At 43.2% G+C, this 9,834-nt stretch overlaps 1 protein-coding gene and 4 long non-coding RNA genes across 6 annotated transcripts; all 5 read right to left on the bottom strand.

The window, feature by feature from the left end:
* Positions 1-2,075: 2,075 nt before the first annotated feature.
* CG15429 (uncharacterized protein) lies at positions 2,076-3,135 on the bottom strand. 2 transcript variants are annotated; one of them, NM_134979.3, is made up of 3 exons: positions 2,915-3,135; positions 2,495-2,860; positions 2,076-2,431 (listed from the first exon to the last, which is right to left on the bottom strand). In NM_134979.3, exons 1-3 carry the CDS (start codon positions 3,059-3,061, stop codon positions 2,297-2,299), a joined length of 648 nt encoding a protein of 215 aa, NP_608823.2. In that variant the 5' UTR covers positions 3,062-3,135; the 3' UTR covers positions 2,076-2,296. The 2 variants fall into 2 exon arrangements, with proteins under 2 accessions (NP_608823.2, NP_001260021.1); NM_001273092.1 differs by having other exon boundaries at positions 2,917-3,135.
* Positions 3,136-4,660: 1,525 nt separating this feature from the next.
* On the bottom strand, positions 4,661-5,111 carry lncRNA:CR44700 (long non-coding RNA:CR44700). Its single transcript, NR_124072.1, has one exon. It is a non-coding gene; the product is annotated as a long non-coding RNA:CR44700 (long non-coding RNA).
* A 1,313-nt stretch (positions 5,112-6,424) lies between these two features.
* Positions 6,425-6,938, bottom strand: lncRNA:CR44699 (long non-coding RNA:CR44699). Its single transcript, NR_124071.1, has 2 exons — positions 6,675-6,938; positions 6,425-6,586 (listed from the first exon to the last, which is right to left on the bottom strand). It is a non-coding gene; the product is annotated as a long non-coding RNA:CR44699 (long non-coding RNA).
* Positions 6,939-7,431: 493 nt separating this feature from the next.
* On the bottom strand, positions 7,432-7,792 carry lncRNA:CR44698 (long non-coding RNA:CR44698). The gene has a single exon (NR_124070.1). It is a non-coding gene; the product is annotated as a long non-coding RNA:CR44698 (long non-coding RNA).
* A 363-nt stretch (positions 7,793-8,155) lies between these two features.
* On the bottom strand, positions 8,156-8,609 carry lncRNA:CR44697 (long non-coding RNA:CR44697). Its single transcript, NR_124069.1, has 2 exons — positions 8,330-8,609; positions 8,156-8,270 (listed from the first exon to the last, which is right to left on the bottom strand). It is a non-coding gene; the product is annotated as a long non-coding RNA:CR44697 (long non-coding RNA).
* Positions 8,610-9,834: the final 1,225 nt, after the last annotated feature.

Genomic DNA, 9,834 nt, shown 5'->3' with positions numbered 1-9,834 from the left:
TAAGCTGCCCATTTTCGTAGGCGTTGGAGTGGGCTACTTCCTTTTGGGAGTGGTGTGACCGCGACTTGACCTTCATGCCAAATTATTTTGATTGTACCGCTCGACAGGCTTTCTATTTCGAAGCTCATCTGCATAAGTCCGCGCAATTAACAAGCCAAACAGGAACCGCACACAGTTTATGTCGAGCTAAGCACTAAATTAGCTCGCTTAGCATGGGAATATCGCTGGAGAAAAGACGCTGGAGCAGAAGAAGAATGCTCGCATACCAGAGCCTCGACTTCCGCCTGGCTTTGGGAGATGGGAAAGAATGCGGCCGGCATGGAATTCAGATTTAACCAGCCTTGTGAATGGGTGGGAATGGGATGCCAACGTCCCCAGCGAAGTGGGTTATATGTTCTACTAGTGCGGGTAATGTCAATGGTTCATGATGAGTCCCGTGGCACTGGAGGAATGTCGCGTGAACACGGAAATTTATGTAATGGATCTGGAAAGATGTCACCGGCTACATCAACAAAAATTCCAAGCAATGTATAGGAATATACATATATTATAGAAATATTGTTTTAAAAGATCCAACTTTTATATCCTGTAGAGCTTAAAATCGCATGCAAATACTTCCCGTTACATAATTTACTTTAAATTACAAGCCCATCAGCTTGTGGCCAATTGTGCATTCCAGCTTTATGCAAATTGACAATCCCAGCTTCTCCCCCGTTAATTAACAACCCAGTGCACACTCATGATGGCTGGCCTATCACCTACCGGAGTCTACAAATATAGCTTAATACACAAATGCATTTTGTTTACCTATAAAGGCAATGAACTCTGCGGCGCTTCGAACAAAAGACTTAGGCAACGAACTCGCTCTAGTGCGGGGGAATGTGGAATGCCAAAACAGGTTTGGCCAAACGATAAACGCAATTCCTTGGAGCCAGGCATTGAATTTGAAGTCTTCTACGCATTGGTAACCCCTCTCCTTTGCACCCACAATATTAACAAAGATTCCAGACCGCGGCAGTTTCCCCATGGGTTCGATCTTGCTCCTTTTTCCCAGGCTTTGACAGGCGCAAACGTGTTCGGCAAAGTCGGGTGAGTCATCCGATCATGGTGGCGGTACCAGGCACTGAGATTCAGAAACAAACAGGTAGGAGAATTTCACAAGATTCTGCATGTCTTGGCCCAGACGTTCTTAGGTATCAATTCGATTTGGCGGATTTCATTTAGGTGTGCCTTTGACTTCCTTTGGCAAGTGATCTTTAGATTGCCGGAATGGTTTTGGATTAAGATAAGTATGGCATTATTGTGGTGGTGTATAAAAGTAACCCTAGTTCAGACCATTTAATTTTATGCCCGTGACTTGTTTACTTCCTCCTAGTTACTTGTTCTTTGCGACTCACGGAGGTTAATTAGACTATTTGTTTTTTTCCAAGATCGCGATTAAGGCACACATATCGGCGACCTTCTGCTGCCAAACCCCTTGGCTTGTCAAAAATCCCACATGCTTGGCGACTAAAATATTTCACAACATTGTTCAAGTGCCAGATTCTTAGCCTCTTTTGGCGCAATGTAAATTAAGAACACAGCCACAGACCATTTATGGTCCGGCCTGGCCCCAAGACAAAGCCCAAGCAGGCAGAGCGAAGCCAGCGCAAACAGGTTTGCAATTAAACAACTAAAAAAATTATTAAGTAAAATGAGTCTGAAATTAATTATTTATGCGCTTAAGATAACACAGAGGCAGACAGCGAAGCCCCCAGTTTAGTGGGGATCCAAAGCAAAGTGGGCGTCTCTGTGTTTTCTGGCCGCACTTCCAAGAACCCAGAACCAAGCACCATAACTCTGGCCGCGAAAGGCTCGCTGAAAAACACCCAAAGTTCACAGTTCAGTGATCACTCCCCCCGGAAAGTAACGCGTGCCAACTGGGCAGCTGCAGGCGCTGTTTTCCACTCAAAGGCACCTAAAAACTGAAAATGCCTAAAAACAGATACCCTGATCGTCATACACGAGTTCACAGCTCCACCGGCCCGCATAAATTAGAGCCGCGATCAGGAGCAATAAGGCGCATACTACAATATATACTCGCAGTGGGCAAACTAGGCAGTGCGACCCTGAACAAGTCTGCTGCATTTATTTGACTTATTACCGCCTGCTGTGGACCATGACATTTGTTGAAATTTACCTAAAATGCCTGTAAACTACGCGAACAACCAACCAACTCCACTCTAGCTTGAAATGAGCTATACTTGCACAACAAATTTCCAATAACAATTAATCATATGGAGAATAGTAATCAAGATCAAGCAATTGTTATGTCGTCCGTGTAGTAGAGCCAAATTGAAGGCGGTGGTAGCTCCACGTTGCTATCCTCGTCATCAGTCAGTCCATTCTCGTCCAGGGTGCCATTCAAGTTCAGAATACTGCAGCTTTTGCCCTGGTAAATATTATATTGCAATAGTGTTATATTCTTTCTATATTTCATTTTCAAAGGACTTACCCCATTTGAGAACTTTCGCCACTCGTAGCTGCCTGCATGGTGATTGTATCGCTGCTTGTACTTTTGTTGAATGTCGTAGATGCTGTCCTCGTTGCAAACGGTCATGTATTGTGTCTGCGCCGTTAGCGTATTAACAATTCGTATAAGCCGTGCACGCTTTGTGACCGTGCCGATGTGATAGAATGGATCCTGGCTCCACATTTCCCCCGGTGTTTTGCAAAACTCCGATATGGCCACTTCCAATATGGGAGGGAATAGGACACGAGGTCGTCCTGTGCTCGGAGAGATCTCCGTGCGAGGCTCTCCGTTCTCATGGAAGAAATGTGTTAGGTCCTTGCCAGCATGGGCCACCAAATAGTCCAGTGTCTGTGGGAATTATTAAATTTAATAATGCTTTTTCAATCGAACTCGGTAACCCACGCGATTCCAGTTATCAAAGCGATCCTTCAGCATGGGCGTCAGATCGTAGATATTTCTGTGTATGATCACCCAGCAGTCGTCCTTCTTGTTGTGCGAGACCACCTCGTCCTTGAGATAGTATCGCATTTTGTTAATCGGCCGCTCCATTTCACAGATTTACATAGCAACCAAAATGAATGAAGTGTAATTTGATTTTCTCGACAAAACTGTCGCCTCTTGACTCGGCCCATTAATTCTGAGTTTTCCAGCGGTGCCGACTGCTCATCGTCATTTTCAGAGGTCTCCGGGAGCGGATCTTATCGCCAGACTGGCATCTATGCGCCTCCGGTTGGCGGACCAATTAATTCCAGCTGCCACCGAGATGCCCAAGTTCCCATTCCTGGCCGGCTTTTCGGGATGCCATTGCATAATTAGCCGCCAATTGTCAAGTCGTCGGCAGTCGACGGTCTAAGCCCATCAATCGTTTGCCATAAATAGAAAAAAATTAGATTAATGACTGATGGCATTTTTGGTCTAACCTCCGAGGTTACACACACTCGAAAGACATTCCAATTGATGGGAACTCTGTCAGTGGTTATTGAGAGAGCACTGCACTTTGAGATATTTGCCTCCAGTTATTCCGAGATCATTCAGCTTTTTTTTCAAGTGAATGGGAAACATTCTTAAGAGCTTGATTAATTTGGGAAAATTTTTCAATCTGTTTAGCTTGACAGTTATTGAAAGCGCTTTTCAATGCAACTTAAATTAATTTATTTGGCATTTGAAAAGGAACAAAGTTCTTCTAGCAGCAGCTGTTTGGAAAATGGTTTGTCTGAGCGACATTCAAAACTATTCCAATAAAACCCTTTTCATTCCGCCGAATGGTTTCAGTTTCCTTTCCGTTTGAGCATGAACTTTGAACCCGTCGACCGGACTCCAGGTTACCAAAAGGTAACTAATCGACACACGTGATAAAATCAACTTCCGCAGGATTACAAAGTCGCCGACCTGGAGGTCATTCAGTTAGTCCAAGGCGCACAGCTCGCAGCTGCCGCTTTGCGTCGCGCATGCGCAGACACAGAATTCGAGGGATTTGCCATGGCAACTCCCAGTTGGCCCAAACACACACACACAGAAAATGCTGGCAAGGGGTTGCGGTGGCTGCCTAGGAGGAGGGCATAGTCGAGTGGCATCTCATATTGCAATTATAGGGCATAGTGCTAAAAGGATTTACCCGATGCTGGGTGTTTACTTTAATTGCTCGCCACGCGTCGCCCTAAGTGGTTTTTAATATTTGCTTTCTTCGGTTGCAAGTCGACAGGCTGCGTGATTGCAGCAGCTGTTGGTGGATGGTGGCCGCAGACACCATCAGTCGGCAATTATTTTGGGATCGGAATTGGGACTGGCCTTGTCCCGAGAAAGCTGCATCCTTTTTGCCAATGCCACAACAACCAGACAAATGGCAAACACAGCAGGGACTCACAATAACAGCCGCAAACATGGCAATTAATCACGCAAGCCACAACATTTTATGATATAGGGGAAGATAGACAGACTATCGACTGAATAGATGATGTGTGAAAACATTTTTGGAGTTGGTTTAAAATACCTCAAACTTAAACACACCTTAACCATGTGCAACACCCCGTAGAAACAACAAATTGTTGACGAATGTAGCCCACGAAAAGTACTAGAAAATGTCCTGAAAACCAGCTGCTAGTTTGGTGGTGACCCATAAGAAAACAGGGCTCGATAGTGGGTTGAATTGTAATCAACATGCACTCAACTCATTTGCATGGCTGACAACTAGAAACTGTGAAAAGCGAGGGTGCAACTCCTGCTAATTGCACCCAAGTCAACTGTGAAGCTGCACATATGTCGCCGATGGAAGGACAATGGTTCTAGGATGGGTTTCCCATTTCCCAATTGTTTGCTCGCCGATTGGTTTTGATTTACTGGGATGGCAACAGCTGGTTGGCCATTTGACACGCCACTGCTGGGAGCCTTGATCTTCGGTCTTTGGCCAAGGAGTTGCTGGTGCAGCTGCAGCTGCCCCTTTTTCGCTCTCTCGGATTTTTGGGTCAAGAATGCGTGTGGCAGGCACAAGCGAGGGGCACAATGCAGGCGAGTCCCATTAGCCATCGAAGCTGGAAATGCTGCGGGTTAAAATCAACCCCAAGCGAGGTCCCAACCCCTACGCACCAGCAAACTACAATGAACCACGTGCGTCACGCGCAGTCGCAACCGCTGACACGGCAAAAAACATACAAAACAAATAGGATACTAAAAAAGTTTTTATATGGAACGAAAAAATAAGAATCGATTTTTTTTCAAAACAATCATACTTGGTTACTTGTAAAAGGCCAATTCAGTTTTATAATTTATTTGTTGAATCATATATCGAGCTATAATTTTTTTTAAGTGCATTTGCAGGAACAGCGAATGGGACTCGATAGTCGGATCCAGACTCCAACCCCGTTCCGATTCAGAGGCCCCGTTACGAATCGAACAATGGCTTATGCTTTTGAGAACCCATTGAGTGTGTTCTGAAAATAAATAAAAACTAACAGGAAAAATACTTTGTTAATGTAAATGACAGGAAGTGTGCACTTGAGTGCCAGCATCGTCGTCGTCGTCCCCCAGAGGCTGCAATTAAATAAATATATAAAAAAAAGCTAAACTCTTTCCACAATGACAAGTTTAGCGGAAAAAGTGCGACAAAAACTGCTGCAGCTGCAGATACATTTGTGATTTGCGTTTTTTGCCCCCCTCTCATAATCACTCGAATTGGCATTGCATTGGCAATAGTAATCTGGATTGAGCACTATGCGTAGGCAAACTAGTTGTCCAATTGCGGGTCCAGCTCTTAGATGTGGTTCCGATTGCCTTGACACATAGACAAAGTGCGGCGCCAATTTATTTGCATTCCATGATTAGCCGAACGAGTGCATTCTATTTTAAAACTCATTAGATATTCGCAAAAGCGAGCAGATCGATTCAACACTTTCAAATCATATATTATTTGTGCTCAGTAGTAAATCTAATCAAAGAGTACTCGATAAGACTCCAGGAGTGTTTGAAAGTGTAAATTTGTAATGCAACAATTGTTGTTATAATCCATATATAATTCTCCAATATTCCGAACAATTAAACACCACCACGGGGTAGCTCATCATGGCTAACACCCTGCACAGACGCGCTCAGAAACTCTTTAGAACTCAGCAGCTGACGGCTTTTATCTGTTATTCTATCATAGGGTGTACACCACCGCCGTGAGTTCCCGAGAATCATCAAAATTATTGTATAAACATGCAACTAATTGAAAAGTGTGCCTTAATTCATTAGAAGGCTAGATACAATCGAGCAGCATATCCCCTTTTGTACAAAATACCATACTGTGGCTGACCAACTGCTATTATCTTTCGAAAAAGGAAGAGAAAGGATCTCTACCAGTTGCTCAGGGGGCGTTTTTCATGTGAAGATACGAGGGTTGCATCACAGATCGCATCCCACCCAACTGTTCCTATTTTTGGATCTGTTTCGGGACGATGCGCCTGCGCAAATTGATTTATTCAAATAATCCAATTGCCAGCATATGCGAAAAGTACACATCGTTTGGCTTAAGTTTCCGACCATCTGGGCCACCATCTGGTTATGGACTGCACTGTTTTGCCAAAGTTCCCACGATGTCAACTAGAATATAACATACGATTGCACGTAAAATGCGCGTTTCTAACTATTAAAATTAAATATATAAATCAAAAAGCTACTTTTCACTTACTTTATGCATTTTTCATGACTTTAATGCGCATAGGTAATGCTACAAAATTTTCTCCTTACTTAGCCATTCCATTCCTCGTTTGCTAACATTTTTCCCGTACACAGTTTCCAATTAAGAGCGTTCTAATAAAATCCATTGTTCTGCGGGGTCATCCCAAATTGTCGGGTCTTATAAAAGTACCGGTAATTAGTGCTCGACACATTACCCAAATCCTTAGACAGCAGACACTAAAGGCAGTTAGCTCGACTTAAATTGCATTATGATTAGCCATTATCTTATGGGCGGCAGTGCGGCGGTGCGGTTTTTGTCTTGGAGTGGCATGCAACATGCAGTTAGATTTGCCTTTCGCATGGCATGTTGGAATGCATGTTGGGGGCGTACCTGGCCCAGGTCTGGGCCCAGTTAACAGTTAGTTGTTGCCAGTTGCCAAGTGACTAAGCTACCATCTTACCAACTGCAGACAAATGGCGGCGTAGTTAACAGACATCAACATCCAGCGGCTTGGCTCGTCATCGTTGTTGCGACATTGCAAGGTCGCCACTGCAATTGCTGCTGCTGCTACTGCGGCTCCCCAAACTTCCTGCCATTCATGCCCGATAATTGCCAGCATTGTCATTGCACTGAGAAAATTGACAGTCTTATATGGTCTTATAAACTAGCTGCACTGATTTTAGTTTGGTCTGGCTTATTTGGGGAGATGATAGTACTTAACTTGCTTAAGTCGTGCCATACATAAATCTTGCCTGAAAATATATTTCTTTAAATATTTATAATTTGTCTCAGTGTAATTAATTTGCTGAAGTTCCTCTTGTACTTGTGGTGGTCGTTGTCATTAAGCGAAATTCCTTTTTGGCGTTTCCCATTGTCGTCGAGCAGTTGGCATATTTTATAATCATCTCAGTGCATCCGCAACTGGTTCAGTCCACCCTTTGTCGTCTTTTTGGGCAATTCAATTAACTTTTCGCTCGCTTAGTTAATATGATTACCGTTAATGCCATCCGGCAATTCTCACTCCGCTGGAGCTTGCATCTTGAAACCAGAATTCTCCTAAGGCGGCTCCACAGCTTTTGATGATCTCGCTCTGTTCTCTGTAAATATTTTTATTGATATTTATTGAATTTCGCTGGGGTGCTTAAAACAAGTGCCAATTTGCGGGGAGTTTATTTTGAGACCCAGTTAAGGATGTTAACAGCTCGCCATTAAAAGCAGTTCTGTGGGAAAATAATAAAAAATGTTTAACTTGGGTTTGCTATAGAGACTCTGGCACTTCTGTGCAGACATATTCGACGCCTTGCCGTCTGCAAAGATCGAAAGCAAAACACAGATTGCAACATTTGTTTAGATGCCAAAAAGAGAAGAGGGGGATCTACAGACTAAACAATGCAAAATTCAATCAAATGTTTTCTTTTCTTTTTCCAACTCGCAGTGTTTGAGCACGCGCCAAATGGTTGAGCAAGCTGAATGATGATGATGAATCCCTTGAATCCCCTATACAATCCCCTAACACTGCGGATTGAGATGCAGACACGCGTGTGTGCCAAATATAGTTGGTATGGGTTACATTATGGACCAGCTGTTGATATTGGCATTAAATCACTGCAAAAAAGAGTTTAGTCATGAGTGTATTGAAGTTACTTAAAATAGTTACAACATACATATTATTTGTAGCATATACCCTGTACTTAAAATGTGGATCCCTGTATTCCCTGGGCACGTGTAGACTCACTCATCACACACATCCCCAGTCATCTCTTTCAATCTCATTTCGAATTCATCATTACAAAGCCTGATAATCGTTTTCATTGATTCGCTAAATTTATGCGAGGCAGCGCGTTTTTTCATGTCATCAAATTTTATGTTTATGCGGGGTGTTTATGTCGTGCCTTTTTTGTTTGCCACAATAATGAGATTTTTAATGGTCGGCCAAATTTGGTAGCGGCGCGAAGGCGAAGGCTTTTTTGCCAGCCCATCAAGCGGCGGCTATTGCTTTATGACCGGGCCAAAACCATTACCAATCTCTCGGCGACACCGGGAAAAGCACATGACGGCGGAGAAAAGCTCACATAAATCGCTCACCAAATGGATCGACGTCAGCCAGCATTTTCCTCTCGATGTGTGTGTTTGTCTGTGTTTGCCAGCCACATATGAAAAGCGAATTTTCTCTGGCCGAGCGCAAAAAAAAAGCAAAAACAAAAAAAAAAAGAGAAAAACGTATACGAAAATGTCGGAAAATTCGATGTCGGGGTTGAGTGTGTGTGCTTGGTTTTTCTTCGGTCAAGTTTTCCTGCTGCTGATTGCTGGTTGCCTGCTACAAATATCGGAAAATTCCTTTGAGGATTTGCCACAAAGGCGGAAAAGCCGCTGCGGCAAACCTTTGATGATTCTCCACACATCTCTCCATCCCTCTCCGACTCAATGGCTCTTCCACTGTCATTTGCCGATAGTGTGACAACCCCCTTAAGAAGCCACCCCTCTTCATTTGTGGCGGTGGAAAATGTGAAAATGTTTTATGGCCCGCTCGCCATCTCTCTTCCTCTCTCTCGCTCTACCGCCGCTTTTCTCGAGTGACTCGGCTGCTGCTGCTTCTTCTTCTTCCACGTACTTAATACTATTTGACTTTTTGGGGGAAAAGCATTTCCCGCGGCGAATGTGTGTGTTCGCCAGAGTGAGAGTGGCAGAGAATGTGGATGTGAGTGCTCCTAAGCGGTTTTCCCAGCTGCCTTCGTTTTTGCTCCTGCTTCTGCTGCTGCTCAATGAACATTCCTGTTCGCCTGTTACATAATTCGCGTAATTTATTCAATTTTGAGAATTAATTTAATTTTTCTTTTCACACGTGTATTTTCCGCTATCTGGATGTATACTTTGGCATTTATTTTAAAAGCACACGGTTTTAAACACCGCACAAAGTGGGATATTTTATTTTAGTCGTTTCTAGACTATTATTCAGTGGCCATGATCAGTTAATAAAATTGAGTTTGGAAATAGGATCATTTAATTAACAAACAAATACCTTCTAACAAAGTTATATTTTTTAGTTTTCACAGTATATTTATATGTTAAAATTTACTTATCTGGTCAAATGTTTCACTGTACAAGTCATAACCATCCTTACACGATTAATATAAATAAAAAAATATTTATATTTTAATAATATATCATA

This window comes from Drosophila melanogaster, chromosome 2L, assembly GCF_000001215.4.
Source record: "Drosophila melanogaster chromosome 2L".
Lineage (NCBI taxonomy): Eukaryota > Metazoa > Arthropoda > Insecta > Diptera > Drosophilidae > Drosophila > Drosophila melanogaster.
The sequence above is the reverse complement of the archived record's forward strand: the minus strand, read 5'-3'. Positions and strand labels throughout refer to the sequence as shown.